The sequence below is a fragment of the Sarcophilus harrisii genome, chromosome 2, assembly GCF_902635505.1.
Source record: "Sarcophilus harrisii chromosome 2, mSarHar1.11, whole genome shotgun sequence".
NCBI classification, from domain to species: Eukaryota; Metazoa; Chordata; class Mammalia; order Dasyuromorphia; family Dasyuridae; genus Sarcophilus; species Sarcophilus harrisii.
The window spans coordinates 310,976,680-310,995,418 of record NC_045427.1 but is presented as its reverse complement, the minus strand read 5'-3'; the positions used below and the strand labels follow the sequence as shown (position 1 = coordinate 310,995,418).

The window sequence follows — 18,739 nt, the reverse complement described above, 5'->3', positions numbered from 1 at the left end:
GCTAAAAATAAATGAGGATAGTGGCTGCTTCTGTGGAGTGTGTGTGTGTGTGTGTGTGTGTGTGTGTGTGTTTTAAAGGAACAATTCAACAATGGAGGTTGCCTAGCTGTATGCCAGTAGGTGTATAATGGTTATGATAACAGAAAATTCCTGCCTCTGGCTTTTCCTTTAGTTTTACTTCCATTTTACATTCCATTTAAAAAAAAAAGAAACTATACTTTTTTGAGCTACTCAGAGTCAGAAAATTACCTCTGTTTGTATCAAGATAAGTCAAGTCAACAAGCGATTATTAGGCACTTGCTATAAGCTAGATGTTGTGTTAGGCACTGGGGTATTTTTTTTTTCCCATGGTGATTGAGCCATGTACTAGAGCCAACTTTGGGATATAGCATCACTTATATTAATATAATTTTATATGTTATGCATAATTATGTAAGTTAACAAACATTTAGGATTCAATGTACATAATTCTGCTTTACAGGCAACTTAAATGTCTATTGCAATTGTCAAAGGGTACCTTTGACACATCTTTTCTAACAACCAACAAAACTCAGGAAAAAAAAAAAGTCATAGTATACAATCAGCCATCTTAGAGCCAGAGACAGTGTAGGAAGACTTGCTTCTCTCTCCCTCTCTCTTTCTCCAGCTCCCTGTTCTCATTATGTTTAGATCTTTCATGAAAGACGGATATTAGACTCATGGGAGGTAAATTATCTCCTTGGCTATATTGCCCAATCTTGGCCGACAGTCAGTTGACAGAGTGCCATCAATACCATGTGATGCTAGATGGAATGTGTGTGGCAGAAAGATACCTCCCACTAACCATCAGCAGGGACTAAATCTTCTCCCTGTCTTCTCCTACCCCTCTCTTCCCTCTCCCCTCCTACCTATCATTCCTGCCTCCTCCAACTCCCTTCCCCACTCACCTGTAAGATTTACAACTGAGATGTTAAGAAAAACAGAGACCAATTATTATTATGATTATTTTTAGAATGACAACCAAAAAACCCCCAACCTACAAAAAGCCAAAACCACCACCACCACCACCAACAAAAACCAACAAAATCCTGCCAGTGGCCATGGCGGGATGGGGCTGCATGTGATGAGAGCAATGGGTACTATATTGCAGAATGCACTCCAGGAGACCAGCCAACCAACCCACTATACACACTGTCTCTCTTGTTGTCCCTACAGGAAAACCGTAAGGGTTAAAATAGTAGATGAGGAGGAATACGAAAGGCAAGAGAATTTCTTCATTGCCCTTGGTGAACCGAAATGGATGGAACGTGGAATATCAGGTGTGAGATTCTTAAAAAGAAAGAAAGAAAAACAATTTTAAAAATGAAAATTTTAAAAACAAAAAAGCAAATGAAATAGCTCTATTTTTCTCCCCTTTTCCTCCCTTCTCCTCCTTCCTCTTTTAGACCAATGGACTTTTTTTATTCTTTACTTGTCCTGTATTCTCGCTCTCACCCTGTTTCGGTATCATCTCTGCCTTTATAGCCTTAGCTTATTTCCAGTCCTCCTTTTCCACCTTCTGTGCAGCTGCAGCAGCCCCAATTTATGATTAATCCCCCTCCCCCTTTAGTTTTCTTTCCTTTGTGTTTCTGATGATGCATTCTTCCCTCCCTTCCCCCACTCTTCAATCTCTTCTCATGCAAACTCCTTGGTGGGTGGGGAAGAGAAGGAAAAGAGAGGGATGCTAATGCATGTCTGTCCTCCCTCCCTCCCTCCCCCCTTACCCACTAGCCTGGATTGAATGCTGCTCAAGAGCTCTTTGGAAGTAGGTCTGGGCTGGGGTGGGGGTGGGGGTGGGAGAAGGATCTGGGTGTGTTATGGGGATGCTTTGATGGGTTTTTTTTTTGGCTGCATTCCACCCCCTCAAATGAGTGCTCAGCAGGCTGACCACATGTTCCCTGGTCCTTGGACTGAGGTAAGTGTGCCTGCTTGCCTCTGTTTCATAGATGGTAAAACAAGGCAAAGAATAGGGATGCTACCTATGGAAATAAAAGAGCTAGGAATCCAGAATACCCAACTATCTCTGCCCACCTATATTCCAGCTACCAGATGATATCTTAATGCTTACTGTTTATGTTGCAGATAAAGTAGTATCCCCTTGGTAATAAGGTTATGTCCCACTTTCTCACCACTGTCTCAACATACATACAAAGTCCAGATGTGACAAAAGCATTGGAAATTTCATATTTATTGGATATCCTAGAAACTGGAGATGGCCTAGCCTTTCTTAAGATTGGCCCATTTTTCAGGGATGGCTTCTTTTAGATGGGGGAAAAGATTGGGCATTGTAACTTTTAATTCTGCTAATTTTCAAGTACTTCCAGTTTCCATACTTCTTCCTCTACCACCCCACTTCAAATGATCTTGGAAAAAATATTTTTTGCTAATAAGCAGTGAGTTAAGGTCAAGTTCAACTGCTGATCCACTGGCTCCAAGAAGATGAGATTACATATTGAATGTAAGGATTGGCTTTTGTGAAAGGCAAGGGGACTATTGGAGGCCACTGCTTTGGAAGTCTGGGGAGAGATTAAAGTGGTAAAGGAATGTGAGGATCCAAGAATACACAAACTCCAGGATAGTGGGTATGGTTTCATTTTAGGATTAGTCCAGGTAGGTCCAGGCATCTGCTTATGCTCCTCTTCATGAAGGTTAAGGTTTGGTGAGCTTCAATGGACACTGGTGTTGAGGTTCAGAAGGAAGCCCAAAAGGTTGGAGGGTTACAGACCGGTGTCCTGAGGTATCTCAAAAGAATTTGCAGGCTTGAACCCATCTCCGAGTCAAGGGGCAAATTTTATTGTAATTGTAATGCCATTTGAAGCAGGCTAAATTCTAAAAGAATTTAGCAAAGAGCCAGAAGCAAGGAGACAAATTTATCCAGTTCATGTCACTGATATGCTAATTTTATATCCTAGAGGTAGAACTGAGAAATGGTCTATTCACTTGTTTTAGGAACTTGGTTATCACTGACCAACAGATTATCTATCTGACAGTCAGTAATGTTTGTAGGACTATTCTAAGGCCAGAAAACTTTAGAATCATTGACAGATTATTAGAACAATAACTCTAAGGTCAGGGGAGAGGGGGGAGTGATGCAGTGGTGGGAGTGGGCAGTGGAGAGGACCTCAGGATCACTGATCCTAAAGCCAGAAGACTTTAGAATTATTGACAAATTGTTGTACCCTATCAGTGGAGCAAAAGGAAATATGTTCCTACTCAAGAAGGTGCCAGTCATCATAGAAGACTTCTATTCCCCTAGAATAAAAGAATGATACTGATATTAAATAGTGCCTTTTTCCTTCCAAGAATCCTAAGGAAGAATGCAAGAAATCCTACAACCAGTATCTCAAAGACTCACTTACAGACTCATCTCAGAACTTTTAGTGCTTTTGTCTTACATTCAGATCTGATAGTCCCAAAGCTCTGCCATTTCTATAGTGACCTATAGGTTATACCTATAGATTTTATACAACTGATGATCCAAAACTTTTATTTCCCTATCCAGCATCCATTTTCAATTCTGCCCTTCCCCATCACTTGAGTATTTCTCTTAACTTGACCTAACAATTCTACCAGGAAGAAGAAAGACTAGAGTATGGAGAAATCCTCATTTCTATTGCTTCCCACCCAAAATTGTAGAGGATTCTACCTTTCTTCTGAAAAATTTCTCAGCAAAAGACTGAGGATACTGCCCTAAATGGCTTTTTTCCCTTGGGCACTTTACCCCAGCATTGTCATGGAAACACCATGGTTACCCGAAGGCCTGCCATTTCCCTTCCCCCAACCTCTAGAATGAAAGTTTTAAAATATGGTACATCTTCAGCCCTAAGGCCCTCATAAGCTGCTTCCCTCTACTTTGACAGTCAAAACTGCATAGGTAAAAATGAAAATGTCTCAACAATTCTTGACAGACTGTTGGCAAGAAGATGGTGATGGGTTTTGGCAACAGCTTAAAGTAGAAAGAAGCAAGGACACATTTTACCATTCTTCTCTTTATCAGATTAATCAGCCCTTTTTTCTGTTCCTCCTTCTCTCTCCACCTCAGTAATAGCAAGGGGGTCAGTAATCTGAGTCAAATTTACCATAAAATCATCCAAAAAGAAAGCAAACAACTATTGAAAGTATCACTGATCTCTTGTTAGCATCTTTCCTTTTGGTTAAAAGCTTTAATCCCAGAAGGCAAATGCTTTGGAGTGGTTAATTTGGTTAGAGGAGTTAGGATAGAAAATTGTCAGGAGAATTCTGAATCAAAGCTAGATCTGAATCTTGTTGTGAAACAGTGACCAAGATATCAGAATGGCAGAGGAATTCAGAAACTCATTTTCCTAAAAATAAAGGTTCAAGGGAATTTTTTCACTTTTTGTTCTGTTGTCTGGGTGTAGTTTCTTGTTTCTTAGATTTCTTCTACTACTTGTATATAAGATCAGAAGTAAATGGGAGATAAGTTTCCCTTTTGAGTCTCAATGGCAAACTAACCAGCAAACCCTTATCTTGAGATCTCTGCTGTTTTAAAAGTTTGAGGCAAAAATGAAAGAGGTGGTTTTCATTATCTTAATAGTTTAGGTGTGTGTGTTTGAAATGAGGGTCATAAAGTATTTAAAATGGTACAGTTGGATGAGCCTTAAATGTCCCTCCATCTTGCCAAAATTATAATTCCATTTATGGGAAGAAACTAGATTGGAAACAGAAGACCCTAGGCTGAGAGAACAGAGCAGATTTCAAAAATAGGATTAAACGCTCTGGATGAGCTGTTTGGATGGGGGAGGAACAAGGCACAAGGAACACAGCTGGCCTGGAGGAGGAGAGCACTGTCAGGAGCAATATCAGATACATAAGAGGCTGGGATGGGAATTTTGCAACGCATGCCCAATATTCTTCATTAGAATTATTATAAGGATAGAGATGCAAGTAGAAAGAGCAATGGATTTAGATTTGTAGGACCTGAGTTTAAGAATCTCCATTTTGCTACTCATGAGTGTGTGACCTCAGGTCAGATACTGACTGTCTCCAGCCTTCATTTGTGAAATGAAGAGGGTAGACTAGATCATCTTTAAAGATCCTTTCTCTGTTAAAATCCTATGAGAGATGAGAACTGGTGGAATTATGTCAAACTGGGAACTAAGTGAATAGAGGCCTTACAGAATTTTTCTGAATTGTGTCTGACATAATGCTATCAACTTCCTTTTTCAGGTCTTATGCTTCAAGTCAACAAATATTGATTGGGTATCTATTCTATTCCAGCCTTAAATTTATGATTGTATGATCTTATGTGTAAATACTGTGCTTTGTAATGGAGAAATAAAGACAAAAGTGATACAGCCCAAGCTTCAAAGGGCTTTAATTCTATAGGGGAGGAAGGGAAGACATAAGATGAATAAAGATAAAGATAAGAGAGGGTAGGAAGTGACAAAAATAAAGGAAAGACTGAATAAAAAACTCTGGAAAGAGCTGGCAAGACAGAAATTTAGTAACTTTAGGGAGATAGATGTACAGACCCAGAAAAGCTTCATAGAAAAGATAAACCTTGAGATGAGCTTTGAAGGATTGTTAAATAGGGAAATGAGGAGGGAATGCATTTCAGGGAAAGGGGAATGAGTTATTTAAATATAGGAAAACAGGAGGTGACATGTTTGTGCAAAAGGAAGTAGTCCAGTTTGGCTGGAAAAAAAAAGTTCTTGAACAGGGAAGCAACATGATTATACCTGTGACTTGAGCATATTAATTTGTCAATTATATATAACTCATGGGAATTGGTATCAATGTTTCACAAAAAAACAAAAGAAATATTACTAGTTGGGATATCTTGCCATTTTGTAGTGCTTATAATAAATATAAATGAGAAGATTATCATTAATTTCAGCTTTATTTGCCAGCAACTATCTATTGTAGAAGTTGTTAGGATATAGAATTTCGATGAAGAAAGGAAAAGTTAGACAGGTCACTTCTTACAAGGTATCTTCTTGGATCTTTGTGTGGAATCTAAGAATAACATGAAAATATGGACATCCTATCCTTGAGGCCTTGGATTGTGACCCAGCCTCACTGGGAATTCCTTAGAGTTTTCGTTGATTATTAAGGTAGGATCAAGTTCTTATGATGAAGCCCCTTGCAAAAACTGTCATTGGCCAAGGTCTTCATTTAAATGAATGAATCTTTTTTTTTTCTTTTGTTAAATAATGGGTCTCCCTATCACATATGGAAGTGTAGTGGTCCCTCATGGGTCCTGACTCAATACAGATCCAGCAACAGAAGCTTTCATTTCCTCTGTTTTTCTAACTTGGGCTGGTTTGCCCCATCTCAGGGAATCTAGTAGTCCTCCACTTAGAGGTGTTTGCCACATTGGTGCTAGACTTATTGCAGGCACCAGATCAGCTTTAGCTCTATTGCTCCTCAGCACACTTGAACTCAAATGATCCACTAGCCTTAGTCTACCCTGCAGCAAGGACCCCAGGTATGTGCTACCATTGCTGGTCATATCAGCAGAAAATCTAAGCATCCTCCGTTTGTCTGTCTGATAAATCCTAGCACCCTAGATCTGTATTATTTCAAAACTCAAATGGAATTGTGATCTCATAAAGTTAAATGATTACTCTAGTGATGAAGATCCTATTCATCCTATGTGACTCTTACTTTCCTAAGTTGTTTCTTGGAGACCTACCTAACATGCTGGGGATAGGATTTCATATTTTCTCCTGATGCTACAACAATCTTGCTAGAACATTAGGGATTTTCAGCTTTTATGCTCTATCATTATCATAATTTCCTAGTGTATATTTCCCTGCTAGCAGTCTTCTTTGAAGTTCCTTATTTGTTAAATGTTGCAGTCTGTTCACATCTACCATGAACCTGTATATTGCCCTCTAGGTGATACTCATTTTCAGGTCTTTGGAGATTTACATTTTTTATCTTGCTTATATATAATACCACCAGTAGAATATTTACATGGATCTTTGTTTCTGGGAGAAGATCAGAGGTCATCTATCCCAGATTTAAGGCTAGAAAATACCTTAGAGGGAATCTTCTTCAACACCCTCAATTCATAGTGAGGAAATTGAAATATAGAGAGGTTGAATGATATATCCAGGGTCACACTGGTGAGAAAGAGAGAGGGAGTGGGGATTTGTACTTTTGAAAAATTATGTGATGACAAATATGTTGTCTACCATGAGATTTCACTTGCAAAAAAATGACTGTCCCCTGCCAATACCCTTATTGACTCAATTCTCCTGAAGCATGTATAAATGATCTCAAAATCATATAAATGATAAAGTAGAATATGTCAATAGATATTAATAGTCTCTCAGTAAACTTAAAATTTTTTGGCATTAATAATGTCAAAGATCTGTTTTATGCCTTTGGTATCTTCTTTGCCTTTAGTAATTTTGTGAAATGATTGCTCAATACCCTCCCAAATGATCCAGCACAGTCTTCCTTTATATATACTTTGCCTAATTCAACTGATTTTTCTATCTTTCTTTTCCTTAACACCAGTTCTGCTTATTGTATAAGTACATCTGGAACTGTGATGTTAATGTCTAAGCTTGGGGGCTCTAATGTCCTCAATGTTGAAAAGAATTTATTAAAAATATCTGCAGATTTTTCCTGTTTTTTCTTGTTTATTTTCCTCCTTGCATTTTCATCCTTAAATGCTTTCAGGATGACTTTGTTTAGTTGAGTCTCTGACCAATTTTTCTTTCAATTAGTTTTACCTTTTAGTATTTTCCTCCATGTTATGAAGTGCTACTCCTTATAATTTTTCATTATCATACTCTGTAGGATTTTACTAATGAGTATTTATTCTAAACTACTATTGTCTTTGGTTAATATGTCTCTCAGCTTAGAAAAGAGTGTTTTTTGAATAATATATTGAAAAATTCTTTTGATCTCGTTTTTACAATTGAACTACATCAGTTAAACTTAACATATATAATTTCTATAGATTTTATACATAAATTTTCTTCCATCCATATGGAACACTCTGTTTGAATAAGTTAATATTGCATTTGTTTGAAAAAATTAGGATTGTTTCAATTGTTACACATTTTTCTAATTTTTATTTTTATTTTTTGTAGTTTTGAGCTTTGTCCTTATAAGTCTGACAAACAGCTGAATCAAGAATGATTCTCACCTCAGTAATGGGTTATTTTCTGTGTATTAAAATTTAACCAATTTCTATTTTTTTGCATAGGTTATGTTACTTATTGTTCATTATGTCTAGTATCTATCTAGCATTTTTTTTCAAACTATGAATGATGTAGAGAAATAAGATTTCTGTGTCACCTAAAAGTCTTTTCCCTCTTTCATCATCTTCACTTATTCTCAATTGTGAACTGAAGTCACAAAGTTTCAGTTGTATTTTGATTTAATTTGGCAGGTCTAATCAGGTTGTTCCCAGAATTTCCCTTCTTAATTTTTTGCAACAAATATTGGTGCTTATACTGTTATTTCATGTTGACCTTTTTGCAAATAATTACCATGAGCACTGCAATATGAGCTGTCCAATGAAATTTTGTTTCCTATTGCACTTGGACACATGATAAAATCATCTCCCCCAGTGCCTTTATTTGTTTCTCAAAGAAGAATTTGTGAGCCATCCTTGCTTTTTATCTGCAACTTCCTTCTTTTATCTTATTTCATTTATAGCAAGAATGATGACTTTGATAAGATTCCTTTTCTTGGGTAATATGTTACTTGTTAATTATTGGAGAAAGATCTAACATTTAGTGCATCAACAGCCAAATTAAAATGTATATATAGGTTAAAACTTATCTAAATCTTAGCATCCCTTATTCCTTTTTTTCACTACCCTACGACTGTCATTGCAAAAGTAAGAAGAGGACTGCCCAGTACTGTGAAACTATGTTTCATGGGGTTTTTATGACCAATTGATGATTAGTCTTTGGTCCTCAGGAAGCAGATTTGTTCTGTGCCAAAATCATAAGCCTCTGCAGCAGGGTAGAATCTGCTAGAACTTAATTTGCTTGTATAGTCTTTGACAGCACAAAGTCACCTCCGTACCATGATGAGGCATCAAGCTTGGAATCTGTGGAGACTACTATAATGCTGTTCCTGATTCTTTACAGAAGAAATCATTTTTTCCTTTTCATCCCTGGAGCACTTTGAGCATGATCAGAGAATTCTTCTCTGATCAGATATGTAGAGAGAGAGATACAAACACACACACATACATACATACACACACACACACACACACACACACATATATATATATATATATATATATATATACTAATGTATAAATGTATATATATATATATATATATATATATATATATATATATATATACAGAGAGAGAGAGAGAGAGAGCGCAATTACATATCGGTGTTCCCACAGATTTCCCACAATTCCCTAGCATTAGTCTCTAAAAGGGGTAGCCTCCCAGAGTTCAAATCACTAAGGTCAGTTCTACCTGAATTTCTTTGACCTACTTAACAGCTGTTTAGCAGCATGATTCAGATTTATTGAAAAACTGTCAGAGTTTAGTGAAATTCTAGTCAGCTATGATCTTGGGGTCCTATGATCTTGATTTTGATTCCTGCTCTTGAGGTCTACCTCCTAAGAGAAATATTACAGATGGAAGGTTAGGGCTCCTTGCCCCAGGCCCCTGGGTATTTCCTAGAGAGGCCATATCTGTCAAATCTGACCATATTAGTCATTTCCATGGGATGGTGGCCAATTAGCTGAGTGTTTGGGCTCAGTCAATGAACTGAAAGAGGCAGCTTCTGTTTTTCCTCTTCACAGGCTTTTTTTTTCCAGAAGCAAAATCACATTTGACTTTAATGGCATTGAATAATAAACTTGAGTCAGAAGGCTTGAGTTCCATTCCTAGGGACTTTCATTCTAATATAATTCATAATCCCCTGTCTTCTTTCCAATAATTCACACCAGCAAAATAGCATAGACTATTTTTGTCCATCCCAGAGGCCCTATAGAAACAGTGCTTTGGATTCCTTAAAGTGAAATGCTGTGAAATTAAAACATGAAACTACAATGTGTTCTATTATCAAAAAATTGGTTAGTTCTAGATCTTGAAACACAAGGAGGACTTTGTCCAAAAAAAGAGCTTTTAATTACAGGGACAACTGTTTCAGTTGTGCAGTCATTTTTCAATCCTCACTGACTCTTTATTATCCCTAGTAGGTTTTCTTGACAAAGATAATAGAGTGATTTTTGCCATTTCCTTCTCCACCTCATTTTACAGATGGGGAAACTGAGACAAACAGGGTAATATGGCTTATTCAGAGTCATACAGCTAGGAAGTGTCTGAGACCAGATTTGTACTCAGGAAGATGAGCCTTCCTGACTTCAAGCCTTGCATTCTAACCACTGAATCACCTCGCTGCCTGAGACTACTGTTATTTACATCTACAGAAAAAAAAGAATAAAAGGTAGCAAATACTATATATAAAGTATCTTTCTCTTTCTTCTCTCTGGACAGAAGCTGTTTGACACAATAGCCAAGAGGCTCTTTGTAAGTATTTAGGTCCAGTGGACAGTTTGAGAAGTTGCCCTGTCTTGAAGTAGGAAGTTTGGTTTGCCCTATGAGGTGAAGCACAGAACTAATGATTGTTTCATTTTTCCAAACTAGAATGTAGGATTACCATTAGGGTTCATGTCTTTGACTATACCCAACAATGATGGCAAGCCTAGCATTGTTCCCTTTGGTTTTTGATGACTTCTTCATCTTTACTTCCTCTTTTTAGTACTGTTGAACTCAGGCCCTTATGTCTTACACAACCCTTCCTCTTCCCCTAGCCTAAGTCTTACTCTAACCCTGACTCAGTCCTGGCCTCCATTCCATTTCCAGAGGTACTGGGAATAAAAAAGAGAGAATCTGGAATCCTAGGCCCCCAGTGGACAACCCTCTTATCAGCTTCATTTGCATCCTACTGCTTTTGCACAGGCTCATTTGTGGCTGCAGATTTCTCACCTACTAACAGCACTGCTCTCCTTGTTCTGGCACCTCTAAAAAATCCCAACAACCTAGAAAATATTACCACATGGGACATTAACTCTTCCATTTTCTCTCTTTTTCCTATATGGTTTCCATTTACAAACAGCTCTCCTATTGACTTCAGGTAAGAGGTTTGTTTTTCCTTTTCTTTTTCTATCAGCTTTCAGATGACTTCTGCCCTTCGCTCCTTTTTAAAGGACACTCATTGGGTCAGTGGGGATTAAGGTTTTGCAGTCAGCTTGGGGATATTAAAATATTTAATCTTGCCAAGTTCTTCAAAGGCTTGGGTTCTCATTTCACCAATTTTACAGTCTTGAATATGAGGTGGCATCCTTAGTATCATTTTAACGTGCAATTATAAGGGAAGGAGGCAGAAACATCACTCCTCTTTCCAAATGTCTGAAGAGCTTTTCATATGAAAGATGAATTAGCTGATGTGTTTTTTGTGTATCCAGATGGGAAAAGGGGGAGTGGTTGAAGGTTAAAAGGCAGATTTAGCTCAAGATAAGGAAGCATTTCCTGACAGAGACATCCAAAAATGAAATGGCCTGCCTGAGGGGGAAGGAATTTCTCTTCATGGAAAGTGTTCAAGCAGAGTTTGGACTTGTCAGGAATGTTGCAGAAAGGATTCATGAAAAAGGGATTAGTTTTGATGATTTCTAAGATTCCTTCCATGTGTAAAATTCTTTGGACCTATTATTTAGCTAGTCCTTTTTGATTCTTGGATGGGAAATAAAAAATATGAACAAGACTCCTCCCTCATACTGTTTCACCCGATATCTCAGTTAAGCTATGGGAGAAAGAGAGACTGAACTATATAGCATCTGAAAACAAGCTCTTCAGATAAATTTTGAGGATGTGTGGGTAAACCTCTCAAATTGTTGAAAAGACAGTTATGCAATAACTTAGGAGCTTGGAACTTTTCTATCTCGATTCCATTCAACTCAAAAAACAGTTATTAAGCACTTACTATACATAAAACCCTTTGACTGGTGCTGAGAACCAAGCTGCTAGAATGTTTGGAAATGTCATCATTGACCTTCATATCCACCTATATGAAGAAATGTGTAAGTAACCTCAAAGAAATATTTGAAGTTTTTCTCTTGACTAGAAACAGAGATGTTAGAATGCCCTAATGAAATGAATCAAATTAATTTCAAAGAGATTCTGAAATAAATTTTGGGCTTAGAATGAGTAATTCATTCCTGAGTCTAGAATATGCTTCTATGAGTAGAATCCAACTATGAAGTATTAGTTAGACTCAAGGCAAAAAGTTAGCATTGCCTTTCCCTTGAGTATAAGAGAGGAGATGCAGCTATTAGTTTAGTGCAGAAAGGGTAAAGGCAAGAGGAAATATGGTTTTATAAGAAGATATTTTATTACTTATTAAGAAAATATCATATATATATATATATATATATATATATATATATACACACACACACATATACGTTTATCTCCAGACCTCTTGATGAAGTACCATATGAAGTTGTGAAACGGACAAAGATCTTCCTACCATGTGCTACATTATTTTTCAGTAGCTGAAACCACCCATGAATCTTAAAGCTGGATTTTCAATGTAAATCACACATTTATTTTAGTGAGTTCCTTTTTTAATGATGTAGATAAATCCATCTGTGTTTATTTGAAAGGAAGGGAGGAAAAGAAATAGAAAAAGAAAAGGAGAAGAAAAGGCAAGATGACAAGAAAAGAAGAGAAATGCATTTAGTTTCAGAACCTTTATCTTCACTTGTCCCACTTTTCCCTTCTCTGATAATTTTCATGGTTTAATTCTGACATATGGAGTCCTACCAAAATCTTCAACCATTCTCACTAATTAAATTTTTTTTTCAGGGTTTCAAATTAGAGGAAAAAGCTTTTTCTCCAAAATTTATTAACTGCCTACTCTTACCCCACCCTTCATGGATGTCAACTTTGATCTGCCTATAAGCTTAAATTAGATGCAAAAATGCATTTTCATAGGCTTTTGAATTCAGGAAGCTGTCATTTGGGAGCATGACTTAAGTTCATTGGGTAGCCTCAAGCTTTTTTTTTTTTTTTTTTTTTTTAAATACCTATTTTTATAGGTTGGGTAACCTATGCCAATGAAGTAGTAGAAATTAAACCCTTTTATACTTATACTGTCTAATCAAGCCCAGGGTTACATTCTGTGATCCAAGTATCTTCTGTGTCTATTTTTCCCATGTGAATGAGGTTTTGAAACATCACCCATAACCCATCTGCTCTAAGCTTGGCAGACTATTCTATCTTCATATTCTTTTCAAGCCTTGGATTTATTTTCTCTTCCTCTGAAACTCTTCTTTGTGATCTTCAAGATTTGATAAATATTGCGCATATATCAAGCAGATTATCCAGGTCATCAGTGATCCCTACTTTCCCTTGAATCATGAAGGTCATATTATAGTGACCAGAATAATTGTTTCCTGGCTAGCTTTCTCTCAAGAAATCCTTATTGAGGTTGTAATTGAATGAATATTGTAGATGAAATTGAGGCTCTGTATCTGTGGTGCTTTGGAGACATTACATCAGCAAATATTTATGGAGTATTTAATATTATAAAGCTCTTTTCTAGGTGCTGTAGTATACAGAAGAAAACAATGTTCTAGGCAGCAATTCAGAAGCAGATAGAAATTTATATAGAAAGCTGGACAACAAGCCTGATTGACGTTACAGAGAAGTAGATAGGTCAATAGGTAAATCAATATTCTGCCTAATAGATACAGTACTAGACTGACAGATAGACAAAGACTTACACAGGTACAGTGACACATCACTAGGGAGCTCATTATGTTGGCATAAGGAGCTGTGTGGCTCATGTACAAATATGATCTAGGGAAAAATAGCAGTCTCTGCTAGACAGAGTATAACCCTCCTTTTGTGAGATAGTAACATCCAATAAAATACACAACACACACATACACACACACAAATGTGTAGAATTCATTCCCTGAAGATGGAGTGGTTCTGAATAGTTATGGGGACTCTCCACTCCCTTCCTAAAGATCACGATTGTATGTCCAGAGGACTGTCTTACAAGTTTATACTCTAGCTGTAGCTTGTTGTTGTCTAAAGGAATTCACTATTGAGGTGCTTAAATGATAGAGGCCAGAGGAACTGAAAAATTTGGAGATTGTCAACTCACCTAGAATTTGAGGAGACAGTTTGCCATAGGAGAGTCCTAACCTTTTTGGGAATAATCAAAATCTGGTTGCATTTTAAACTTAATAGGGAAGAAATAGTACTGTGGACAGTTTTGAAGCTGTTTGATATTAATGCTCCAGCCTCTCAAAGATTTTTGGAAAAAAAATACAGTTTTTTAGATCTTCCACTGACTATTTGCCATCCTTGATGTTGGAGAAATTCTTCAAAGGATCATTCATTTTTGTCCTTTTTTATTGGGTCCCCAAACCAACCTAGGCTGAAGTTACTTTTCTTCCCTTTCCCACCAATTCATCAAGCTATAGAGAAAGGAAAGATCCTATTTCATCTCTCTATCTTAAGACTATCCATAGTATAGGAATCCCCAAGGAAGTTCAGCATGTGGTGTGAAAGTAATTAAGGTGACAAATGAAAGAATTAATTGTATGTGTACATGTGAAACTGGATGTGTCTAAGTTAAACTCTGGAAGGAATAAGCTCCCAAATGCTTTTTATCCTTTAAGACAGAAAATATATCCATCTTTACATTGAAGCTGCCTTAAAAGGGACTTGCTGGCATAATTGGGAAGAACTTCTGTTTCAAACTATGGAAAGCTTCATTGGCTACAGATTCAGGATGCTAGACTTCCTGGAGGGAACTCTGGAAGGAAGCAAAGAGACTGAATCAGAATTATTTTGAGAAAATTTTGTCTAGCTCCCATGGAGTTAGTTTTAGGCATTACTAGATGAAAGCTCATGAAGTTTTTGGGAAATTTTCCAGATTCCTTATTGTGAGAAGAATGGCATGCACTTTAAATGCTGATATTCCTGGAAGTAGCCTCCTCTTTATTGGCACAACCCCAATTCAGAAGTGCTGTAAACAGCTGTTTATGCAACATGGCAGGCATTTCTACTGGGTCCAATGTTCTTTATTTTCTACCCAGTACTATGTCATGAAGTTATGTCTAGCCATTCAACAATTGCACTTTTCCACATGAAAGATGACTGAAATTGCATATCAATGGAGGGGAGCTAAAGTCGTCTTTGTCAAAAAAAATAGGAGCCAGAATAGTTTGGGGATGGATGTTGGGCAAGGATTTGGGATTTCTATCTGATCCTTTCTGTATTTTCATGAGTGACTTGGGGATGTGATTCAATTTCTTGATTTCCTATAAGCAAATAGAGATAGTAGTCACTGTGGGAATTAATGCCCACAAAAGATGTCTATAAAGTATCTGAATCTTTTTGGTAAAGGTGTTAAGTAAATAAAGGTGTTAATATGCATAAGAAATGTATCTTCTGTGTTTTCTCTATCCTCTCATCCAAAGCACCAAATTGTAAACTTCTGGGGAAAGTCTCTTGAAGCTTGGTTTTATTTTGTTTTGTTGCAGATGTGACTGACAGGAAACTATCTATGGAGGAGGAGGAAGCCAAGAGGATAGCAGAGATGGGAAAGCCAGTATTGGGGGAGCACCCCAAATTGGAAGTAATCATCGAAGAGTCCTATGAATTCAAGGTCAGGACATCAGTGAGACTGAATTGAGTGTTGGGATGGGAGATGAGAGATTTGGGGTTTAGGTTTATTTCCATCATTAAGTGATTGTGTAACAGGAAAAATAATTTAAGTGGTGCTGTTCTCAATTTTCTAGTTTGGGAAATGGACATAATTGTCACAAGAGGGTAGTTATGAGGACAAACTAAAGAAGTTAGAAGGGCTTATAAAAATGCTACTTATTTAACAGTTGTATACGCAAACAAGTCTCCTAACTTCAGTTTCCTTTTTTTTTTCACATTGAAGATGCTGATTTCTGTGGTCCCTTTCATAGCTAAATCCTGTGATGCTAAAATCCTATGACCAGATGATTTCTAAAGTGCCTTTAAGTGCTAAATCATATTTTAATTATTTCATTTTAAAAATTCAGGTAATATAAACTCATTGTGATAGTACAGGGCCTATTAGACATGTTTATTATGACTATTGTTATTTTGGGGAAAATATGAGGAAAGAAAAAAAAAAGGGAGAGAAGCATCCTTTGATACTTTTCAGCTCCCAGCCTATGGAAATTTATTTGTACTTTCCCTAGTCTCCAGCAATGAGGCATTCTCTCATCTTGCTGTCCTTCCCTCTTGATCCCATCCTACATAACATGGAATTCTTCAGTGGGCTCTGAGAATTTGAACCTCATGGCTTCAGGTTTCTGTTTCTCTGACAGAGTACAGTGGACAAATTAATCAAGAAGACAAACCTGGCCCTGGTTGTGGGGACACATTCTTGGCGTGATCAGTTCATGGAAGCCATCACCGTCAGTGCAGGTGAGAAGGGTTAGAGTTAGGGACAACAAGGACGTCAGGTAACACTAGAGAGAAGTCAAGGGAAGTTGGTGGGGGAAAGAAGCATTGGTCCATGACTTAAGATGAAAATTACTATTTTTGAGAATACCTGCAGGCCAGGATTTGTTATTTTATTCTGAAATTTGCAGATGATTGATAAACTTGGTGAAGTTATGCCCTTCTCTGTATATTGATTTCCCCTTTTTGTACAGAGAGAGGCAACAGCATTATTTTTGTCTCTTTGCCTCTGAATTTTGAAAATTAATAAAATTGTGAGGTGCTTTAAAATTCATTTATGTCTTTTGTTTTGATATCAACTTCATTCCTGAATATATCCCTTCCCTGTCTCCTACCCAGCAAATCATCCCTTATAATAAATAATAAAAAAGGAGAAGAAAAGCAATTCAGCAAAACAAACTGCCATATCAACCAACATTGACAGTTTATACAGTGATATCATTTTCTGCTTGTGTATTTCTTCAATTCTTCTCTGTGGTCAAGCTTGGTTACAATATGCATTTAGCTCCTTAAGATGACAGTCTCCCAGCCACTGGAAGCTGGATGTTTCATTTTTGTCTGTTGGCCTAGGACCAAAGGACTATCTTTACTAATGTTCAATGGCATTGCTGTAGACCATAACTTATAAATACTATTATAAGATAAAAAAAACACACATATTCTCTCTTATTCTCTCTCTCTCTCTCTCTCTCTCTCTCTCTCTCTCTCTCTCTCTCTCTCTCTCTTTCCCCCCACCCCTCTCTCTTTCAGCAAAGTACAAGTATGTTTGCCTCTCAGTAAATGATAAACAGAGAATTGCTGACTAGCCATGGTTGCTTTCAGAATTCTTCATTGCCATAGCAACCCATAAGGTCATATCCCACAGGTCTTAGTGTCAGAGTTAAGTTATAGCCCTGGAGAGAAGACTTATTGCTGACCCACTTTCCAGCATCAATGTCTCAGGATCCATCGTTTCCTTCTGTTGCCCTCTGATCACTACTTTGGTCCCTTGATAATAAAGAGCCCAAAGGGAAAGGAACATAGAGGATTAATATATTTCCTGATGTTTAAGGGAATTCTTAGGGAGGGAATTCTGCATTGAATTACTGTTAAAAGTAAGAGGAATCTTGAAGGTTTATTCTAATCCTTTCATCTAATAAATCAGGAAATTAAGGTGCAGAAAGATGATAAGATTTTCTAAAAGTCACAAAGAATGCAGAAAAAAGTAGAAACCATGTTTTTTGACATTAATCTTGGTGATGTTCTTGCTCTAAGACACTGCCTATAATGAAGCTCAGACTACTCCAAACATGTCATGCCAGGGTGAACATGCCAAATGTATGTAAGTAGAGTGTACCTTTTCCTAATAGACTGTCTTGACATGTTCAAAATAGGAACTACCTGCTTTGTCTTTAGGTTTTGGGGACACCTTAACAGAAAAGTTAAGTGTAGCTAGTAAATGAGCCAGGACTTGAATATATGTCGGCTAACTCCAAATTTAGCATGCCTCCATTAGTAAAATGAGATAATTGGACTAGATAACATTCCTTCCAGTTCTAAATCTATGAGCCTATGAAATCTTCCTCCTTTTTAAATAACAGTAGTTATTCCCTCTGAAACTTGCTTCCCCTCTTTTCCCTGACAGTCAGTAGTGCCGGTAACTTTATTTCTTGCTTAGTGACTGCTCCCATTTCTCCTGCCCTGGAAAGATCAGATGCTTTCTTTCTCTTTCTTGGAAGACCCACTTTGGTTCTATGAAAGCTGCCAAAGCTCCCCCCATCATCATCTCTGCATTTTATTGATACTACTGTGATATCCCCAAAAAGAAGGGGGGAAAAGGAGGGAAGCACTGATAAGACACAATTTCCAAGTGTTTAACACTGTCTTTTCTGAGAATTTGTTAATATCTCATAAATATAGATGACCAAATCCTGGGTTTTATGCTCAGTTTTATGTCATTTGTTTCACTACAGTAAAGAAGGGAATGTAGTTCCCTCCTACACTAATTCATCTTGGCCTCTGACCTAGATTCAGTGTGAGATTGCCCAAGAGAGAGCAATCTCAGTCTGTTGTGGTATAGAAGTAATTAAAGGGACATTTTCTTAGGTCTGCAGAACTCTCCTCCTTTTCCCTTTGGGAAAAGGTCTACACACACATACACACACACACACACACACACACACACACACATGCACACATACACATACAGAGAAATATAAGTTCTCTGCTAGTGATTGGATTTACAATGAATAAGGAGGAAA

General features: G+C 37.3%; 1 protein-coding gene across 2 annotated transcripts in view; it reads left to right on the top strand.

Moving 5' to 3' along the window:
* SLC8A3 (solute carrier family 8 member A3) overlaps positions 1-18,739 on the top strand; it is a 209,738-nt gene that overhangs the window by 187,086 nt on the left and 3,913 nt on the right. For both annotated transcript variants that reach the window (XM_031952608.1, XM_031952607.1), the window contains exons 3-5: positions 1,195-1,298; positions 15,542-15,666; positions 16,364-16,463. In XM_031952608.1, coding sequence (XP_031808468.1) covers positions 1,195-1,298; positions 15,542-15,666; positions 16,364-16,463 — 329 coding nt within the window. The remainder of the gene's footprint in view (positions 1-1,194; positions 1,299-15,541; positions 15,667-16,363; positions 16,464-18,739) is intronic.